General features: G+C 44.6%; 3 protein-coding genes across 5 annotated transcripts; all 3 read left to right on the top strand.

The window, feature by feature from the left end:
- Positions 1–896: 896 nt before the first annotated feature.
- camlg (calcium modulating ligand) lies at positions 897–5,109 on the top strand. 2 transcript variants are annotated; one of them, XM_069717595.1, is made up of 4 exons: positions 897–1,216; positions 1,992–2,470; positions 2,774–2,839; positions 3,215–5,109. In XM_069717595.1, the coding sequence occupies exons 1-4, from the start codon at positions 1,066–1,068 to the stop codon at positions 3,404–3,406; spliced, it is 888 nt and encodes a 295-aa protein (XP_069573696.1). In that variant the 5' UTR covers positions 897–1,065; the 3' UTR covers positions 3,407–5,109. The 2 variants fall into 2 exon arrangements, with proteins under 2 accessions (XP_069573696.1, XP_069573707.1); XM_069717606.1 differs by having other exon boundaries at positions 899–1,216; positions 1,995–2,470.
- Positions 5,110–5,528: 419 nt separating this feature from the next.
- ddx46 (DEAD (Asp-Glu-Ala-Asp) box polypeptide 46) lies at positions 5,529–18,028 on the top strand. The gene is given in 24 exon segments (XM_069717276.1): positions 5,529–5,647; positions 5,915–6,079; positions 6,858–6,971; positions 7,317–7,404; positions 7,560–7,728; positions 8,064–8,305; positions 8,556–8,666; positions 8,850–9,015; positions 9,460–9,580; positions 9,936–10,111; positions 10,326–10,447; positions 10,894–10,972; positions 12,080–12,162; positions 12,499–12,663; positions 12,797–12,959; positions 13,244–13,437; positions 13,747–13,821; positions 13,823–13,885; positions 14,326–14,475; positions 14,691–14,918; positions 15,416–15,634; positions 16,693–16,837; positions 17,196–17,269; positions 17,395–18,028. Coding segments are annotated over 24 exon segments (3,177 nt in total). The 5' UTR covers positions 5,529–5,630; the 3' UTR covers positions 17,443–18,028.
- Positions 18,029–18,107: 79 nt separating this feature from the next.
- On the top strand, positions 18,108–21,205 carry cunh5orf24 (chromosome unknown C5orf24 homolog). Of its 2 annotated transcripts, none has more exons than XM_069717681.1 (2): positions 18,108–18,564; positions 20,306–21,205. In XM_069717681.1, the coding sequence occupies exons 1-2, from the start codon at positions 18,505–18,507 to the stop codon at positions 20,933–20,935; spliced, it is 690 nt and encodes a 229-aa protein (XP_069573782.1). In that variant the 5' UTR covers positions 18,108–18,504; the 3' UTR covers positions 20,936–21,205. The 2 variants fall into 2 exon arrangements, with proteins under 2 accessions (XP_069573782.1, XP_069573791.1); XM_069717690.1 differs by having other exon boundaries at positions 18,257–18,564; positions 20,309–21,205.

The following is a 21,205-nucleotide window of genomic DNA, read 5'->3' as shown; positions in this document are numbered from 1 at the left end:
CGCACACATTTTTGCAGTTTTCCCTCAAATGTAGTTGTGGAACATAAGTGCACCGAAACCATAAACACCACTGGTAAATTAACACTTATAAATTACTATAAACAAAAAAAAAGAAAGATGGAATAATATACAACATATATACCGATAACCGATATACCTGGGATAATCCACAGAGAAAATGTGGTCGAGTGATTTTTAGAACAACGGATGAGACCAAAATACAGCAAATTATTAAAATAAATGACAACAAAATGTCCCCCAAAAAAATTCTCCCTTTCTAGCCTCTGAAATGTGAACATTTTCTACTGAATATGAAGACTTTGAATTGGTGGTTGGACAAAACAAGACTTCTGAAAACAACAAAAGGAAACTGCGTCGGGCATTTCTGACTATTTCACAAAGGACCAGATGATGTAACCAAAAATTAGGAGAAAAGATAATTACATAATTTGAATTAAAACATTTTTTTTTAAATAATTAGCAATGTTTGTAGTAGACATACATGTCCTTCTTTTTTAGATAAAATATGAGGCTATTTGTTTCAAATGAAAGGAGGTAAAGTAACATTACAAAACGGTTAGGTTAGGTTACTTTATTAATCCCCGAGGGGAATTTTTTTTTCGCTACAGCAGCATACAGGAAGCAATAAGATAATAATAGAAAAGCAATAAAATAGCAGTAAATTTCCTTAAATGTTAAATGTCTCTTTTTAAAAAAAAAAAAATATATATATATATATATATATATCATGACATAACCAGATCAAACAGGCTCGAGCTTTGTTTCCTGCCAGGCGTCTGAGGGGTTAAAAAAAAAAAAAAAAAAATAAATAAATAAATAAATCTCGTTAAAAAAAAAAAACAATCCGTCATCCTCTGCGGTGACGACATCACTGTGCGTCCTCTTCTCTTCAGACGGAGCGGTTCAGCGGTCTGAGCCTTTTGTGCAGTCGGCAGTGAGCTAGTTTCTTGTGTCCCGTGTATATATAATAATAATATATCTATAAAAAAATTAGGTTGTTTTTTGTTTTTTGTAGTCGACGCTTCATTTATTTAATTTGCCAACATGGAGTCGAGCGAGGCCAGCGAGGAGAGGACGAGCTCCGTGTCGGCGGCGCAGAGGAGAGCGGAGATCCGCAGGAGAAAGCTGCTCATGAACTCGGAGGACCGGATGAACAGGATCGTGGGCTACGCCAAAAACGAGTCTGAGATTAACGGTGTGTGTGTGTGTGTGTGTGTGTGTGTGAGAAGTGGGGGTACCCCCCCCCCCTTTGTTTTACAGCTGGCTGCGGTCAATCACGTGGTCAATAAGGATGATTACACACAGAAGTGTGACACGTGTTCTCAGTCGGGGGTCTAAATGTGCTGACTCAACATGCAGCAAAACAAATATTACACGTTTTTATTTATTTTATTTTATTTTTTTTTTTCCCCACACAGCTGACGTGAAATATAAAATCTAGGACACCAAAGGTGTTTTTTTTTTCTCTCTCTCTCAAATGTCGTAGTTGATTTTGTTTCTAAAGCACTAAAAATGATTTAAGTATTTCTGCAGTGTGCGATTTTTATTTTTATTTTTATTTTTTTTGCATCCACAAGTGAAGTTGCATTTGAGAATTTGAAATTATGCCACAACTCGTCCGAATATCTGGAGTCTATGGGTCTTGGTCAAAAACAAACTGCGTGGACTACTGGCCATTATTCACTTCATAATATATATATATATATATGTATATATATGTACTGACGTGGAGAAAAAAAAAGAACCTCCTGGAGAGTTTCTGAGGACGTTTGACGTCATCTGTCTTCACAGACATCCTCCCTGGTTATTCATTCTTTTAGTCTGTTAAATGTTTAAAAAAATTTTAAAAAGAAGTTTCAAAATAGCCTTCATCGCGTCTACAGATCGTCTTCTCTGTTAACGTTTTTAAAGACTGGATGTAAAAAAATAAAATAAATAAATAAGCATCGCTGATGTTACTTTCTCCTCAGCAGGAGCGTCCCTTCGTCCCACAGAACCCCGGTTCCACCTGGACCTCGACAGGACGGAGACGTGGTCCTCGTCTGCGTCCTCCCCGAGGCCGTCTCCCTTCCCGCCGGAGGCCTCCGCGCTCGGCAGCCGCTCCCACGGCGCCACCCCGGAGAGGAGGGGCTCGCCGCCGCCCTGCGGCGACGCGCACGGGGGGGCGTCTCTGCTGGAGGACGACCTCGGAGGGGTCCGGCAGAGGCCGAGGGGCGAGCGGGGGGCGCCGGACGACCTCGGCGGCGGCGGCGGCTCCCCGCGCCGGGGACTCCAGAAGTACCTGTCTCGCTTCGACGATGCCATGAAGCTGCGGAGTCAGCTGGCCAACGAGAAGCCGGCCGAGGACGGAGCCGCCGAGCCGGAGGAGTTGGACCCCTTCAGGATCTTCAGGCTCGTCGGCAGCATCCTCCTCGCGCTGTTCGTCCGGGTGTTCGTCTGCAAGTACCTGGTGAGGCTTCCTGCCCGTCGATGCCGCGCCGCCGGGGGCGTCGTCGTTTCAAACAATAACACTGTTGTTTAATTTAATCTTTTTTTTTTAATTTTTTTATCGTGTATATATTGCGCATTTTTACATTTAGTATCTACCTACCTAAGACAATAAATGTACACGTACAGAAAATGTTAAAATTAGAAATGCACAAAAAAAAAAAAACAATTCTGCATCTTACTTCTGTTACCGATTCTTGATTTTTGTATTAATACTACACGCCGTGATGATGTAAAATTATTTCACTCTCTTTTCCCCTTCTAGTCCATATTTGCTCCATTTCTGACACTGGAACTGGCCTACATGGGATTGTCCAAATACTTTCCGAAGGTGAGTTTGCAGTAGCGATGATAAGGTTCATCAATCAATGGAAGAAAAAAACAAAAACAAAACAACAATGAAGCTGTAGCTCCATATTCAAAAACCTTCAACTGACTTCTTGTTGTTTTTGAACTCCCTGTTCGATTATTATTATTATTTTTTTTTTACAGATTAGGATATTAAAATTGATCGTGTTAGTTTGTGAGCTTCCGGTGTATTTTTAAACGTCGGATACAGCCACGCTCGCTGCTCCCAGTCTTTATGCCTGAACTACCGCGCTCGGTAATTTAGCTTCTCTGGGGATTTGCTGTTTTTAAGAAGAATAATAATAATAACAATGACGACAAGAGGAAAATAACCCCTCGATGATGCGTCGTTCTCCAGGTGGAGAAGAAGACCCAGACCACCGTGCTGACTGCCGCCCTGCTGCTGTCCGGCATCCCCGCCGAGGTCATCAACCGCTCCATGGACACCTACAGGAGGATGGGCGACGTCTTCGCCGACCTCTGCGTCTACTTCTTCACCTTCACCTTCTCGCACGAGATCCTGCTGCTCTTTGGCTCAGAGACTCCCTGATGGACGAGGAGGACCTCGGTGACCCCCCCCCCCTCCCCTCCCCCTCACCGACCCCCCCTCCCCCTTCTCCTCTGGTTCCCATAGCAACCAGGCATGCTCGTTTGCGCCCTCTGGTGCTCGCCCGTTGTTGACAGTCTGGAAAAGGAATCCCTGCTGCCTTACGATCATAGTTGTGACCACAGAGTCCAGTGGCTGTTACAGACCCTCCCCCTCCCCCCAACCCCTCTCCCGTCTCACCCCCCACGCCTCCTCCTCCCCCGGGTTGTTGTTTTTTGTTGACAAACAGGAGGACAGTTTGTGTTTTGTGTGTTTGGTTCCCATTTCCCCAAATACAGAATATCATCACCCCTCCTCCTCCTCCTCCTCCTCCTCCTCCTCACCGATGACGGCGTCTGCGCCTCCGACCACGTTCACCGTCAACGGCGCTCCAATAAAAACCTTCCTTCAAGCAAAAGCGTGACTACGCAGAGCTTTCCGACTTCATTCTGAGGTTGCCGAGTTAAACCTGTTGTTCTCGCTCTCCTTTTTCCGCGATCTATCTCGGAGATTTAACTCCCGAGTTCACGGCCCTCCGCCGAGGCCGCCGGGACACGTTTGAAGCTTTTCTATTGAGAACAAGCGGCAGGAAGGAAGTAAATACGTTCGGCATCATTTTTAAACACGCTTAATGACGTGAACGTTGGAGAAACAGCCGTTTTAAATCCATCAGAAAGTGTTAAAAAAAAAAAAAAAATTTAAACTGAGATTAAGAGCTTTGAACACAGTCTCAATATCTTAAATAGAGAAATGGCCAGGGGGAACAAAACTAATAAAGTATAAATAGACCGAGGATTAAATGACAAAATCCTCAGAGCAGCTTTCAGTTAGGTAGCAATTAAAAAAAATAAAAAAAAAAAAAAAGATAATTTCAGTATTCAAAAAAACATTACAGAACATTTTTTGGAGGTTTCTTATCGGAGGATGATGATGATGATGATTTCATCCAAGTTGCTTCAAGGTGTTTTAAGGAAAATCTCCTTTGATTGGTTGCATTTGTCTTGTGACAGATTTCCTCCTGTAGGCGGCGCTTTAGCTTCAAATGTTTTTCTGGCAATCTTTCTTCTTTCTTTAGAAAGGGGCCACCGACCTAATAGACAACCTTTCTCCTCCTCCTCCTCCTCCTCTTCCTCTTCCTCTTAAGCATTTAGTCCTACAATGTGGAGTGTATTGTTTTGCACGTCCGTGAGCTTGAAATCGCAGTGAACTCGGGAGTGTTTTGGGTTTTTACTGGAGATTACCGTCGCCGTGGTTTCGCGCGAGGCAGCGGGAGTTTGTGCGCTTATTTGTGCCGAGTAGTTTTGCTGACGTGTCCCCGCTTTGCTTTGTTCAAGCCTCGTTCATACATACTACATGTACAGTATACTCGCTTTTTTTTATTTTATTTTTTTTAACCCTTAATCTAAATTAATTTATTAATGTGAATATTTTTTTCATGTAAATTAATTGGTGTGATTTATCCTACGACTTGTCTGACCTACCTGATTGTTTTTGATAAATTTGCAGGAAAAAAAAAGAAGACGTTTTTAATAGCTCTTGCAGTATCTTACATATTTGAACTTCAGTAATATACTTAGTGTCGACGTGATGTAAACGGTCTCTGCTTTGAAACATACACAGGAGTGAATAACCGGACGGTTCATACCAAATAAATACTACTTGTGTGACTTTTTCTCTCTTTTTTTTTGACTTTCCTGTCAAGAGTTTAATTTCATTTTCTAGGCCAAACTTTAGGAAACCATTGAGGGGACATAATATCTTAATATCAATAATTTAAATATAAAATGAAAAAAAAGTTCCTCTCTAAATCACAATCACACGTAATCTCAGAACGGGATTTGCAGGTACAATTGAGCAATAATTCTGCGTTCATACTTCATATACCAAAGCTTTTTTTTATCTGATGCCATGCACAAGACTTGCAAGATCAATTCGGGATCATTTGATGAACAACATATATAGCACAGTATTAATTTTAACCATATTTTTTTTTTTTAGAGTTGCACTTCTGACCTCCCGCCGCGGGGCGGCGCACCGCGCTGTCCGCCGCAAGTGTTTTTTTTTTTTTTTTTTAAGCGTCGCAGGTTTCTCACGTAACAGGTTCAGCCGTCCAACGCACAGGACTCGTTGTTATCTGTCAGATAATTTGAATTTTGTTTTTTTTTAGAGCTTACTTCGTGGACTAGCAATGGGGCGTGAGTCCAGGTATGTCAGATGAACGTTTTGCTCTTTGGCGCAGTCGATTGCGAGTCTCCGCTGTCGTTGATAAACTGTTTAAAACGTCGATGGCTAACATTAGCACGTTAGCACACCAAAAAAAAAAAAAAAAAAAAAGCACGTTAGTCAACACAAATACGATTTCAAACATTTCTCTCGTAAATAGTTTTCAATCAGCTTGATGTTGTTTTTTTTTTTTTTGTTTTTGTTTTTGTTGTTGTTTTGTTTTGTTTCTTCTGCTGTCTGATCCTTTAGACATTACAGGAAACGCTCCGCGTCCCGCGGGCGGTCGGGTAGCCGATCTAAGAGTCGCTCCCCGGACAAACGCTCCAAGAAAGACGACCGAGACCGGAACCGGAGGGAGAGGTCACGGAGCCGGGAGCGACGCCGCTCCCGGTCCAGGGACAGGAAACGAGCCAGGTGTGTTTGGACGTAGGTTATTGTACGTAGACAACGCGCGAGGTTTTTTTTAATTATTATTGAGGGAAAGGGGTGTGGGGGTGGTGGGGTTGGGGGGGGGGGACTGCAGCACTTTACATTTTAAAGGAACAGCCACGGTGTAATGTCCAAATTGGTGTAATTGGTTGTTTGTATATAATATAGATATATACTGTGCATTTTATATTTATTTATTTATTTATTTTTTTTACTGCTATTTTATTGCTTTTTATTATTCTATTATTAAAATTCCCCTTGGGGATTAATAAAGTAACTACCTAACCTAAAAAAAAAAAAAAAAAAAAAAAAAACAGTGGCAGGGAGAGATTTTAGTCTGCTTGTATTCGCAGCTTTCTCTTTATTTGTTCCACCGGCTGTACAAACGACCACGTATAATTTGCGCCACAATTTTCGGTGTAATACAGCCAGTTCGCCGCAGTTCGGAAGCACTTTAATTGCCTGACGAATCCCAGAAGAAGAGACTTGGAGCAGAGTCAATATGATGTGGCGCCGTCAGCACGAGATGATTACAACACTGTTGGTTTTAGTCGGATTGTTTGAGAACACTCGGGAGGATGAAATGGACCAAACTGCGTGTTGCGTTAACATGAGATATGTTTGTATTTTGGCTTTCTTGAAGAAATTGTGTTTTCTTGATTCCTGTTGTTCTGGGTTTTTGTACCCTCGTGGTTTGAAATGCACTTATTGTAAGTCGCTTTGGATAAAATGTAAATGTAAATGTTTTGCTTTTGTCGACCAGAGACCGAGACAGGAGGAGGTCCAGAAGCCGAGACAGGAGGAGGTCAGGCAGCAGGACCCGAGCCCGCAGGTCCCGATCTGGCAGCGCTGGGAAGAGCAGGAGAACAGATGAAAAGTGAGTCTTTAAAAAAAAAAAAAAACTTGTCTACCAGCTCTGGTAACAGAAATCCTGTGTAAACTGAATGAGTTTGTATATTTCAGAAGCACAGACTGGGAGACAATGTGATAGACTCGTGTTGATTCCTCCTTGTCACAATAGCATTTTATTCGGGCGAGATACAGCGCGTACTGTTAACAAAGGTATCCTGTGTAGGTGGTTTGCCCCTTTTACTAAAGAAAAAAACGTTGTTTGCCCGAAGATTTTCTGTCAAAGACATTTGTACGAGGTTAAAATGAAGCCAGCACTTTTCTTGCCTTGTTTGATCTGATCTTATCCTCCTGGTTTCTGTCTGCCCTACAGGCCGAGAAGCAAAGAGAAAGACAACCTGGATCCTGTATCTGACAAGAAAAAGGTTAAAGAGGAGAAAGAAGATGAGAAAGTTGAGGATGTAAGTTCTAACCCGAGTTTCCTCTCTCGTGCTTTTCTTCGTAAAGATCTTGCCGTATTGCCGTATAATTAAAGTCGCCTCGCCTTTCCTCCTGAAAGATCTCCACACGGTTTGGAGGATCAATATATAATATCTGAAGGATCTTTCTTTTGCAGCAAGACTTTGACCAGAACAAGCTGGAGGAGGAGATGAGGAAGAGGAAGGAGCGCGTCGAGAAGTGGAGGGAAGAGCAGAGGAAGAAAGCCATCGAAAACATTGGAGAGATCAAGAAGGAACTGGAGGAGATGAAGCAGGGCAAGAAATGGAGCCTGGAGGATGACGAAGGTGAGGAAGAACGGTTAAGAATAACCTGCAGTACTTTTGTTTAAACCTGCCCTGGTTATCACTATGAAGTGGAACGTGTAACCCACCAGGAGTGAGCCAAGTTAACCAATTTAAAGTTTTAGTTGACAGATTTATCCTGTTGGTAGAAAGGCTTGGGTTTAATTCCCTCCCTCCCATGTGTTGTTTTATTTTTAATGAATCATTGTGTCTTGAAGAGAAAATTCCCTCCTTCAAAGGAACTGAAATACCTTCATCTTCAGGGGCATTTCAGTCATCATTCAATCCATTGATTGTCACTTCCCAATACGAGCTTTGCAATCCACTCTTCGTTCTAGACGACGACGAGGAGGGTTCGGCTCTGATGGAGGGAGACGACGACGAGGACGTGGACGGCAAGGTGGAGAGGAAAGAGAAGGAGGTAAAGGAGGAGAAGAAAGAGGAGGGCGACAAGGAGAAGGAGATTCCCATGGAGCAGCAGCCCGAGGAGGACGACGTGGATCCTCTGGACGCCTACATGGAGGAGGTGAAACAGGAGGTGAAGAAGTTCAACATGGGCGCCATGAGAGGAAACGACAAGGTGAGCATGTGACTGCATCACGTTGGAAATAGAAGTCTTGTATATTTCCATTAGTCGGCTTTTGTTTAGCCGTGTTAACTTGACCTCTATAAATGTAATGACGCAGACTGGACTGTTTGTTGGTGATTTCGTTGGCGTCGCGTTATCGCCATCCATTTTGTTTTCTAGTTTTGCACCAGATGTCTTCTTTCTGGATGTTTTGTCTTTCTTTTTTTTTTTTTAAGTTTTTTTTTTTTTTAATCTTCAACAGAAAGGAGCAATGACCGTAACCAAAGTGGTGACGGTCGTTAAAACCAAAAAAGGACCTCACATGCACAAGAAGAAGGGTGAGCTGATGGAGAACGACCAGGATGCCATGGAGGTGCGTTTCAATCCCTGCTTCTATTATTTAATAAAAGAGTATCTTCTCTCTGTGCTCCTGAGACTATTTTAGTTTCCCCGGCGTAGTGGAAATACAACCAGAGCTCCTAATTCAGATTAAGACTTTCCTCCCGATGGGGATCGTCTGGCCGACTGTCTGAAATGCGGCCGTTGTGTTTGACAGTACTCCTCGGAGGAGGAGGAGGTGGATCTCCAGACGGCTCTGACGGGCTTCCAGACCAAACAGAGGAAGATCCTGGAGCCTGTCGACCACGGGAAGATCCAGTATGAAACCTACCGCAAAAACTTCTACGTGGAGGTGCCCGAGCTGGCCAAGATGACAACTGAAGGTCAGTGAACGGAACACGGAGGTTTTTTTTTTAATATGAAAACAGTCAACGGTATGTCACTCACGGCTTCGTATTTTGATTTCATTCATTTCGCACTTTTAAAGCCGTGTGGTTTATTTTAGCTGCAAACATACAAAGAGAAGTTGCTACCGTCGAGGTTTACAGTGATATTTCTGCCAGTTTATGGTGTTGATATTTGTTCATTATCAGTGTGAGCCGAGTATTGATTGAAATGCGTCTACGGCCTAAAGCGCAGGTTTTTCCATCCAGCGGTTAAACAAGAGAATCCTGGTTTATGTTTTGCAGCGTATAAACTTATACTGTGTATTATTTGAGAATCTGCCCTTGTATTCAGGATACTTGTCTTTTGTAATCCTTCACTACTCGTCTACCATCTCTGAGCTTCTTTTTTTAAAAATTATTTTTATTTTTTAACAAATACAGAAGTGAACTCGTACAGACTGGAACTGGAGGGCATCATCGTCAAAGGGAAGGGCTGTCCCAAACCCATCAAGACCTGGGTGCAGTGTGGGGTGTCGATGAAGATCCTCAACGCCATGAAGAAGTGAGTCTGACCGATTTTGAACTGTTAATCTGAACGATTTGTCAATCTGTTGGGCGGCAATATGGTATTCGTCAATGATCTTGTCTAAAAGAAGAAAAAAAAAAGAAAGTTAATCAGTTTCATGAAAAGATAGGTCAGCAGTAAACTTGTAAATGGCTGCTTGTAGATGAAGTGAGTTACAGGGACACCAGATTGCGTAATCATTCAACTTTTAAAAAGAATAACCACAGTCTGTCTTTAGAAATATATATAAAAGCATTTTTTCCCCCGGTCTAAAAATCATCTTTAGATTGTACTTCTTTCTGACCAGGAAACCACCGCACCATATTCATTTCTTTCTCCCGACTGTACCCAGGCACAGCTACGAGAAGCCCACGCCCATCCAGGCCCAGGCCATCCCTGCCATCATGTCGGGACGAGACCTGATCGGCATCGCCAAGACCGGCAGCGGGAAAACCATCGCTTTCCTCCTCCCCATGTTCCGACACATCATGGACCAGAGGCCCTTAGAGGAGTCCGAGGGACCCATTAGTAAGGAACACATCATTTAGTGCTTCATTCAAGCGTCACTCTTAACACTTCCGGGAAGGTTTTCGGCTGTGCATGTTCAAATAGAAAACGATGAACGATGTCCTTCTTTGCTTTATAATAAATTCTTTTTTTTTTCTTCTTCTTCTTACCGTTTTAAACTGAGAAAATGTGAGTAAAATACGTATTCTCGTGTTTTCCTCCCACTCCCCCGCAGCTGTAATCATGACTCCGACCAGAGAGTTGGCTCTGCAGATCACAAAGGAGTGCAAGAAGTTCTCCAAACCCCTGGGACTCAGAGTGGTGTGTGTTTACGGAGGCACGGGGATCAGCGAGCAGGTAAACAGTCATGTTTTCTCTTGTCTTTATTTGCAACGCTTTGTCTAAACTCCAAACCCCAGCTGCTGGCGAACGCACCCCTCCCCTTTAGATGAATGCTCATATGCAGTATGTTTGTAATTGTCCACATTTTAAGTCTAAAATTTCTGCACTGCGTTGTTCCCTCCAAAATGTGCCACAATGTAACAACAACAACAACAACAACAACAAAAAAAAACAACCTGTCAGTGAAGCCAAATACTGAGAGGAATGCCCTAGCAACCGCATAGCAACACTCCAATAGTCACCTAGCAACACCCTAATTAAAACCAAGTGGCATACAAATGGAATGATGAATTCGGTAATTAAGAAAATCCCCAATTGATGAATCCAGAATGAGAATAATTGATTATAAATTGTGTTACGGGGTTTTTAAATGCCGCGTTAATAGCGTCGTTTGATTGCAGATCGCTGAGCTGAAGAGAGGCGCCGAGATCATCGTGTGCACACCGGGAAGAATGATCGACATGCTGGGGGCCAACAGCGGTGAGTTCATCCACCTCGACCTTTACTCTTAATAGGACGTAAATTGCTGTTGATGCCTGTTATTTATTTTTTAATTGCTCTGCATGGATTAAATACATACAGTGTGAACCGAATCAGTACCACTTACTAAACTCTTGACATTATTTGACCACTTTTTGGGATCGGTCATATCTACGAGACAAAGTGGTGCGTTTCCTGAAGATCAGGGCGAGTGCAGGTAGGTGGACGCGGTGCTGCCTCCACGGTTCCTCATGTCTCCTCGCCGGGAAACGATCACCGTGTTTGATAACTGTATTGTAACGTGGACGTAGGTCAGTGAGGATCTTTCTTTTACTCTTGCCTGAATGCCCAGCCAGGGTTTCTGCACTGCTGCTTGTCGCTCTTGATATTCAAAGCACACTGCGAAACTTTCCACCTACTTTCACATCGCCTGCATCTGTGATACTTCGTCTTGTCTCGCTAATTACTTTGGATTTGGAATCATCTGGGGATAAATGTCATTTGTAGAGGTCTGTGCAGCACTGTGTCTTTGCATGCAAATGTAAAAAAAAAATTAAATACTTTTTAAATGTGTTTAGAAAGTAATTTAATATTTGGTGATACTTCCATTGTGGTGTTATGTCATTTTACTCTTGAGCAGTTGTTATTATAAGAGAGGGTTTTTTTTTTTTCTTGTTTCCACACATGCGATGTAATCTGTAATATGTTTCCCTTGTAGGTGAAAAGGCGCTCGGTCAGATAATGCTTGATGGGGCTCCATCTCTTGTTTTGTATCTTGAGGCTGTTTTCTGACATTTACAGGTCCGTCATGAGATGGTACGCAAGACCAGAGACAAGCAAAGAAATGAACAATCTAAAATGCAAATTAAATTTAAAAAAAAATAATAATAAATAACTCTGGCCAGAAAAATGTGCTGATATTAGAATGACTTTTTTTTTTCTTTCTTTTTTTTTTTTTTTTGTCAAGTAGTCGTATCCTATAAAAGATGTCCTTGTGTTTGTTAGATTAGTTTCATGTCTTTTGACGAAAGGCAGGATGCGTATCGAGGCTCGACTTTTCCTCCCAAGTCGACTGATTTCCTTGTGCTCCTCTTCCTCGACGTGTAGGTCGGGTCACCAACCTGCGCAGAGTCACGTACGTGGTGCTGGACGAAGCAGACAGAATGTTCGACATGGGCTTCGAGCCACAGGTGGGTCTCGGGCCAGAGGTTGCACCCCACCGTACGAAGCTTCTCGTGCTTTTTATGAAATGTCAACTCTGCGTGTTTGTCAACTGTGGAGGAAGCGACGGGTCTTCATATGATGCGTCCTTTTGTACATTTGGCAACAACGAGATGCACAACGGCACAAATATTGAGAAACCAGCACAAATTAGGGAGGGGGGGACCCAACTCTGGAATATTTCGGGTTTTGTTTTGATTTGAGACTTTTTATTATGCCAAAAATATATGCTGAGATACACGGGGTCAAAATGCGTGTCAGCGAGTTGTCTAAAGCTCCCTGGTGTTGTCTGCCTCCTCCGCCAGGTGATGCGCATTGTGGACAACGTGCGTCCCGACCGCCAGACGGTCATGTTCTCGGCCACCTTCCCCAGAGCCATGGAGGCGCTGGCCCGCAGGATCCTGTCCAAGCCCCTCGAGATCCAGGTGGGAGGTCGCAGTGTCGTCTGCTCGGACGTGGAACAGCACGTGGTAAAAGATCTGCGTTTCATCTCTCTGGTTGAAGGACAAAAAAAAAAAAAAAGAACCATTTGCGTCAAATCCGAACGCGCCCCCCCCCCCCCCCCGCTCACCTCTCGTCGATTTTCGTGTTTTCTGTCTGCAGCTGGTGATCGAGGAGGACAAGAAGTTCTTGAAGCTGCTGGAGATTTTGGGTCACTACCAGGAGAAGGGCTCCGTCATCATCTTCGTGGACAAACAGGAGCACGCGGACGCGCTGCTGAAAGACCTGATGAAAGCCTCGTACCCCTGCATGTCTCTACACGGAGGTCCGTTTGGATCCGTGGACAACGGTTCACTGGTCGCTTTTCCGTCACAGTTCGCGCTGAATCTCGGCAAAATGCAGCGATTTACGTCAGATGTGTTGTTTACCGCGCTCCTTAATGCACAATCGATCTGATTTCTTGTCTGCAAGTTAAACCTTTTTTAATAGAACAGATTACACCGTCTTTTTTTTTGTTGGTGTTTTTTTGTTTATTTATGTATTTATTTTTTAGAGCACGTAATCCCCTGTACCGGTCGCTCACACGTTCGTTGCCTTTTGCGCTCTCAGGAATCGACCAGTACGACAGGGACAGCATCATCAACGACTTCAAAAACGGAGCGTGCCGTCTGATGGTGGCCACCTCGGTGGCCGCCAGAGGCCTGGACGTCAAGCAGCTGATCCTGGTGATCAACTACAACTGTCCCAACCACTACGAGGACTACGTGCACCGGGCCGGGCGCACGGGCAGAGCGGGCAACAAGGTCAGTCCACAGCACACATCTGGAGGGGGAGAGGGGATGGAGGGGGGGGGGGCGGGGAGCTCGCCCACAACATCTGTAGCCTGCTCGCCATCTTTGCTTGAGAATAAGCAGTTTGAGGCTACCAATAACACACACACACACACACACACACACACACACACACACACACACACACACACACAAAACTGTCAAGAAAAAAAAAAAAAAAAAAAAAAAAGACAGTCTCCGGTAGAATACTCTTTTAAAATGGAATCCTTGATGAATCGAGTCTAAATCTTGCTGTCGCCTACGTGCCGCTCCTTCTCCCAGGGCTTCGCCTACACCTTCATCACCGACGATCAGGCTCGCTACGCCGGTGACATCCTCAAGGCCCTGGAGCTGTCTGGGCTCTCCCGTCCCGCCGGAACTGGAGAAGCTTTGGGGCTCCTTCAAAGACCAACAGAAAGCCGTAAGATGCTTTTTTTTTTCTTCTTCTTCTTCTTCTTCTTTTCTTCTTTTTTTTTTTTTTTTTTTTTAACAGCACGTTGCGGCAGTGTGTAAATATATGTTTGACATCGAGTGTGTTATTTGTGAATTTAATAGATGTCTTTACGCAGAATTTTACGCATGTTGATGTTGGGAAACCTATGAACCGTCCTCTTGACTGAAAATCACCTTAATTTGTTGCGTTCAAATGTCGCTCGGTTTTCTTCCCATTTATATTTCACCGCTCCCTTTATTCGTCGCTGGCTTTGTGCTGAATGGATTTAATAATAATATCAACACAGAGAGCGAAAACGACCCAGAAACACGCGGAGAATGAAATTCTTGCACTTCTCGAAATATAATTCCGACGTGAGCTTTGAATCGACTTCTTTTTTTTTTTTCTCCTCTCCTCCGTCCGTGCAGGAGGGTAAATCCATTAAGAGCAGCAGCGGCTTCTCTGGAAAAGGGTTCAAGTTCGATGAGACGGAACACGCTTTGGCCAACGAGAGGAAGAAGCTGCAGAAAGCTGCTCTCGGACTGCAGGACTCCGACGACGAGGACGGAGCCCTGGACGTGAGTGACCTTTTCATTTCCCCGTTTTATTGCGCGATTTGAAAACTCCCGGTGTTCCACATCGTCACACTTCGCCAGACCATTCTCAGCTGGTTCAGCTCCAGTTTTTAGATTTCTTTTGTCGCGTCGAATGTCACGTGTCGTCCTCCCCAAATTACAAGTTCCACGATAAACTCCCGACGAACGACGCTCCTCTTTTTTTTTTTTTTTTTTAGATCGAGGAGCAAATCGAGAGCATGTTCAACTCCAAGAAGAGGGTGAAGGATCTGTCCGCTCCCGGAGCGTCGTCCGGAGGTTCGGGATCCGCCGCGTCGACGGCCGCCACCCCCGGAGGGATGCCGGGCCTCGGGCCCACGTCCGCCGGAAACATCCAGAAACTGGAGATGGCCAAAAGGCTGGCGCTCAAGATCAACGCTCAGAAGAACTTGGGAGCCGAGGCTCAGGTACGTCGAACACCTCCGCGTCCCGTTCGCTGGAGTTTCATTCCTCGGGCGCCGTCTCCACGTTGAATGTTTTTTTTTTGTTTTTTTTTAAAAGTTTGTCCGAAAACTTTGGTTTTGACTTCATAACCGAAACCAACAACATTCCCATGAGCCTCAGCTGTACTTTGCGTTTAGTGCCGACTAGCAAAAATTTAGATGTATAAATTCATGTATATTACTAAAACTGTTTGTATTGTATCATCTGTTTTCACTGTCCTCATGTGGATAGAAATCAAAATCAAAACAGACCTAAAGTTTGAATTTGTTTCACTGAGAGCGTCGGAGGCTCTCCACCAAACGCCTCCTTTCCTTCGTTCGTCTCCTGGAATTCATTTCAGATTTCTTAACGGTTTACGTTTTATTTTGATTTTTGTCCGCACGTCAAACGAGCCGAGTTTAAAAAAAAAAATAAAAAAAAGAAAACGTCCCCCCCCCCCCCTCCCTCTCCCGGTTTCCAGGACGTGATGCAGCAGGCCACCAACGCCATCCTGCGGGGCGGCACCATCATGACGCCCTCCGTGTCGGCCAAGACCATCGCGGAGCAGCTGGCGGAGAAGATCAACGCCAAGCTGAACTACACCCCGGTGGAGAAGCTGGAGGAGGAGCGGCAGGCCGCCGAGCAGGCCGAGACCGTCAAGAGATACGAGGAGGAGCTGGAGATCAACGACTTCCCTCAGGTCAGCAGCGCCCGAGCGCACGGCTGGAGGGAGCTTATTCAGCCGGTTCCTCTTTTATTTCAGTTGCCTTGGATTTTGGATTTTTCTCCGTGCCGTAACTTCATCTGGTGTTTATCTTTTGATTTTTTTTTGTTTTGTTTGTTGATTTTTTTGTTTGTTTTCTCCTCGTTGTGAAACGGGCTTGAAACTTTCAACCGGAGATGAAAGGAAAAATAGCGTTTTCATCTGGCGTTGAACATTAAACGTCCGTCGCTAAATAAGCAATTATCAAGTTTAAAGTTTCTAACAGCATTCTTTACTTATTGCGTATGAAAAGAACTTGGCGGAGGATTTATGTTCCTAATGTTCCCAATCGTTTCTCACACAAACTGCGTTCGTGTGGAAACTTCTTTTTGTTTAAATTATTTAGCTCGACTAATTATCTTTTACGGTTTCTGAAAACGCACCGAGATTACAAGAGTGAGTTCATTTCGGCTTTCATTTAAAAAAAAAAAAAAAAAAAAGTCGATTTAGACGCACATCAATATAAAGCCAGCAGCTCGAGGAATAACGGCAAACGATGAAGTTAGTTTCAGTTGCGTTTTAGTAAAAGCTTATTTGTTTTTATTTAATTCAACCAAAATCAGCTCATATGTAAATACAGTAATCCCTCTATAATGTGGTGGTAATGTAAATTAGTATTGCGGGGATCTTGTGAAAGTGGGTAAATCCATCCTTTCCATTTGAAAACGATGACGAATAATAACGCGGGCAAAAATCACAGATGACGAATAAACAAAACCGTTCCGACGTTTGATGGGAGTGTTGAGTTTTCGCGTTGGATCCAATCGCTCGACATCGAATGGTTGAAAGAGTTCTAAAATATATATTTAAGAAACCGCGCTGTTTTTCCTCGAGCATCTCAGAAAAGTGGAAGTAATCTTCACGTGCCTTTTTTTTTTTTTTTTTTTTTATTTTTTTTTTTTTTCTTTTCTATTTCAATGGAAAGAAACTATGGAACAAAAAAAAACCAAACAAACCCCTCCTAAAAACGTTTCCCCTTTCTGCTCCTCCGCCAGACGGCCAGGTGGAAGGTGACGTCTAAGGAAGCTTTGCAGAGGATCGGCGAATACTCCGAAGCCGCCATCACCATCAGGGGAACCTATTTCCCTCCAGGCAAAGAGCCCAAGGAGGGAGAACGCAAGATCTACCTGGCTATCGAGAGTACGTGTCTTGAGAAGTCGTATATCACCGGCTGCTTTTTATTATTATCATTATTATTATTTTTTACTTGTGTGTTGAAACACGTGCGCGTACTTATAAACTTGCACTAAGTCGAGTCCACGGTCTGATTAGATTTGAACGCTCCTTGCCGCATAAGTCTTCATATTAACGAGGGGAAAAATATGGCGGCGGGAACGTAAAGCGTCTTGTTGCACTTGTGGAATCCGCTCTTTCTCTTGACATCCTTTTAATTACCTCGGGGACATTAATCTTCTAACGGTGTCCCGTTTCCTTATTCACTGCATAAACTGAATATTAATATTGTGTGTTTTTGTGTGTGTGTGTTTTTTTTTTTAAGGTGCAAATGAACTGGCTGTGCAGAAAGCCAAAACGGAGATTACACGGCTAATCAAGGAAGAGCTCATCAGATTAGTGAGTATCTCGAAACGAGGATACGCGGCAGCTGGTTGTTCGGCAAAGATCTGTAAAATATGGCGCTCATTGCTCTTTTTTTTGTTTGTTTGTTTGTTTGTTTCTCCTTTCTTTTCCGTTTTCAGCAAAACTCGTACCAGCCGACGAGCAAAGGCCGGTACAAAGTGTTGTAGAGGAGGAAGCGGGCCTCGCTGGAGGAGTTCCCCGTCTCTCAACAGACCGCCATCTCTACCGTTTCGTCAAATTGGTCGAAAAATATTTTAGTCTATATTTTTAATAATGTTCCCTTCAGTTATCGGAGTTTAGTTTGCTTCAATTTTTTTTTGTTTTTTTTGTTTGTGTGTGCTTCACTTTGTTTTTCCAGTAATTTTATACCTACAAACCAGAAATACCAAAAGGGGTGTCATCAAACCAGCACAATTCTGCAATATGTCTTAAAATATGAGACTGGGTTACTTAAATGTTTTATGTTTTGGCCACATTAATGTGAGAGGAAATTAGTTTGTAAACCCCCCCCCCACCCCCCAATAGATACAATGTGTTGCTAAGGAAATAAACCGGATGTGTCCAGCTGTTCGGATAATCCAATCTGTCAGGACGCAGTACCTTTGTGCTGACTGCTAATATTAATTATTCAGTAGCCTTTCGTTTGTATATTATTCATCAGTAGTGGGAAGTGTTGTTTGGTAAGCATTAAAACTGGATCACGGCTCTGTTTCAGGACTGCAACATGAAAAATAAAGATGGTTTTTGCAGCTCCTTTGCTAAAGAGCCCCCCCCTTTTTTTTTTTTTTTTTTTTATTTCGTGCCTTTGGAGCGAAAACGGCGTTTGGATGTCTGAAGTGGTCGAGCAGAGAGGAAGGAGAAATAACCTCTCCTCATCCTTCGGATCGCCGCTCTGCGCATGCTCCGACTGCCGCGTCTTATTAATTTTTAATGGAAAATGGCTGCGTTTCTCATCCAAACCGCTGGAGCTGGCAGATAAAAAAAAAAAAATTACCCAAAAAAAAAAAAAAAAAAAAAAAAAAAAAAAAGGCCCCGTGTGTAGCTGCACAATCCCACGGTTGTTGTTTTTGTTTTTTGTGTGTGTGTGTGTGTGTGTGCGTGTCGTCGTTTCACGGCGAGACGATCCGACGTGGCGGTTTTCGATGCGAGCGAGCCGACGTCCGAGCGCCGCGAGAAGATTTGGGGGCCAAAAAAAAAGAGGAAAGATGGATCGACTCGCGCTTTGAGGGATGAAAGATCATTTTTCTCCTTTTAACCCTTTCTGCTCCCGAGATCTGCGAACAATCGAGGTACGGTAACCTTAGTGCTAATGCTGGAGGCGGTGGCGGTGGTGGTGGGGGTGGGTGGTGGTGGTGGTGGTGGGTGGGTGCATTTACATTGATCGTACGGTTTCAATTTAAGCACTTCAATCGGGCGTCTGCGCACTTTTTCTGCCATGTTGTCACAATAATGTAAAAAAAACAACAAACAAACAACAACCTCCACAAATCCGTTATTCGAGGCTAAATTTAGTCGTGTGCGGTGCAAGTGACACGGACAGCCGGAGGTTTATCCTCTGGATGCAAAGATGCGGAATCCATGTGCATGTATTATTTTTTTTTAATATATATATATATATATATTTGTGAATGAATATTACTAGAGGCGATGTATGCGATAGTAAAGTCCACACCTCCTTACATCCTGTTTCCTCTGCAGGGGAGAGGACGCGAGTCTCTGTCCCCCTTGTTTTTTTTTGAACAGGCTCTTTCTCGGTGGTTTTTGAGCGCTGCTGACATTTTAAAGTGTGTTAAGCGGTCCAATTCGGCAAAAATGTACTCCCCAACTACCGAAAGTAAAAGGTGCACGCTTGTGCAGGAATGCAACCCTGCACGAAGCAGTTTGGATTTGGCTAAATAACACCATAGACCAACCAACATGTACTTTTAACTCGGGATTAAATATGCACCCAAACGTATCGGTACGAATCACTGGCATACTTTAAATATATTGCCGACGACAGTTGCCTACTTTTACTTGTGTTTTTGTTGTTGTTGTTGTTGTTGTTGTTTTTTTACTTCAGTAAAGCATCTGAATACTTTTTCCCCCACCACTTGCTTGTGAATAATCGGCATGCAAATAGAAGAAAACGGACATCGTTTGATTATTTTGTGGATTTTTATTAGATTGAAGACCAAATGCAAACCCCGGGGGGACGAGAAGGCGAGTTTGTGGCGAAGAAAATCAACTGTAATGTGGGGATCTCACCATGGGTGTTACAACTGTGAAAGTCTGATTCAATTTGATGTGTCTTGAACATTTGCTTCGCTAAATCGAGTTTAATATGTATATTGGTGAGTTTAAACGGCTTTAGGCTGGATCTGGTTTTTGTGGCCACATCAGCTGCCTTTTTTCTTTTGTAAAGGTTATCTCTGCCCAGACCAGACACACTGAAGTTTGGTTTTTGCATGTGGCTCGTTGCGGCCCCTTGTGGTCATTGGGGTGAACAGCCGCCGTAACTGCAGTTCTGATGGAAGTGTAATAGACACCAGTGGGTGGGCTTTAGTCCTCCAGCCGCAAGGGGGGGCGGTAATGAGCCCCATTACGGCTTAGCTCAGACGCTGCACTTGGAAGTACAACTTTCCTCCCAATTTATTTTTCACTGCATTTCTACCAATGCAATAACTTCCAACGATGAAGCCCACCTTGTTGTCCGGGTAACGTTTGCCTTTGTATCACAGTCGCAGTGTATTCGACAGTCCCGAGCTTTTTTTTTTTTTTTTTTTTTTGCAGACTTTCATCAGCAGGAGTTAGACCCACTTTAAATCCCATTTTCTCAGAAATTCAGAGGTGCAAAGTCCTTCGTCGCGCAAATATTGAAGTTCAACCGTTATTGTCGCGCTGTTAGTGCTGCCTTCGGTTTCATTTAAGAATTTGCACCTGGAATTGCACCTTCCAGACAACATTACCGACTCCCCAAAGAGATCGTAGCCCCGATACCTTTTGTGTGGTGATAACAGGCTTATTTCCGACCCCCCCCCCCCCCTCCAGCAGAAGATGATGCGCCAGGTGACAAGCAGTGACTTCTGCATGAGCAGCAGGCCGTCGTGCCTCGCGGAGGACGGCCACCACCCCGCCTCCCACTTCGACCTGTGCGCCTCGCAGTCCAACAAGTTCTACCCTCCTCCGCCCCCGTCGTCCCTCCAGATGACGCTGGCTCCCATGGTCCTGCCCGCCCAGGGCCACAAGGCCATGGTGTGCCAGAGACAGGAGGTTCTCGGGGTCGACCCCCGCTCGCCCGGGAAGGCGCCGGGCGCCAAGGGCGCCGACCGCGCGCCGGACGACGCCAAGAAGAAGAGCAAGGGCGTCGGGAAGACGGGCAGACGCGGCCGGCCCCTGGGGACCACCAAGCTGGCCGGGTACAGAACCAGCACGGGGCGCCCCCTCGGCACCACCAGAGCCGCCGGGTTCAAGACCAGCCCGGGGAGGCCGCTCGGCACCACCAGGGCGGCGGGGTACAAGGTGAGCCCCGGGCGGCCCCCCGGCAGCATCAAAGGCCTCTCTCGCCTCAACAAACTGGCTTACAGTAGCACCTGCAGCGGGGCGGCCTTCCCCTACCCGCTGCCGCACAAAGAAATCCTCTGTGAACCTTCCTGCAAAGAGAAGACGGCGAATGAGTAAAGGCCTCCACCCCCCTCCTCCTTCCTTCCTTCCTACCTCCCTCCCTCCTTCCCTCCCTCCCTCCCGCCTCCTCATCCCCCGTTTCTACTTCGCCCTCCGCCGCTGGAATAAGATACACATATGTACAAGTTTCCTGCCACACATCGGGGGGGGGGGGGGGGGGATTGTAATCTCTCCCGGTCTCCCGCGAGGCCGAGACGAGATTTTCTATTATTGCTGTTGGTGTCATTTGTGTGCCTGCCACCTGATATGATTACTGTTATTTTATTT

This window comes from Brachyistius frenatus, unplaced genomic scaffold, assembly GCF_029030835.1.
Source record: "Brachyistius frenatus isolate BFR_SWC_R1_liver_20210118 unplaced genomic scaffold, ASM2903083v1 Contig_5, whole genome shotgun sequence".
In the NCBI taxonomy this organism is placed as follows: domain Eukaryota; kingdom Metazoa; phylum Chordata; class Actinopteri; family Embiotocidae; genus Brachyistius; species Brachyistius frenatus.
The sequence above is the reverse complement of the archived record's forward strand: the minus strand, read 5'-3'. Positions and strand labels throughout refer to the sequence as shown.

Coding starts and splice junctions, on each gene's coding strand:
- camlg (XM_069717595.1), top strand. CDS start 1,066: ATGGAGTCGAGCGAGGCCAGCGAGGAGAGGACGAGCTCCGTGTCGGCG. Junction 1,217..1,991: donor AAACGAGTCTGAGATTAACG/GTGTGTGTGTGT, acceptor CTTTCTCCTCAG/CAGGAGCGTCCCTTCGTCCC. Junction 2,471..2,773: donor TGTTCGTCTGCAAGTACCTG/GTGAGGCTTCCT, acceptor TTCCCCTTCTAG/TCCATATTTGCTCCATTTCT.
- cunh5orf24 (XM_069717681.1), top strand. CDS start 18,505: ATGAAAGATCATTTTTCTCCTTTTAACCCTTTCTGCTCCCGAGATCTG. Junction 18,565..20,305: donor GAGATCTGCGAACAATCGAG/GTACGGTAACCT, acceptor CCCCCCCTCCAG/CAGAAGATGATGCGCCAGGT.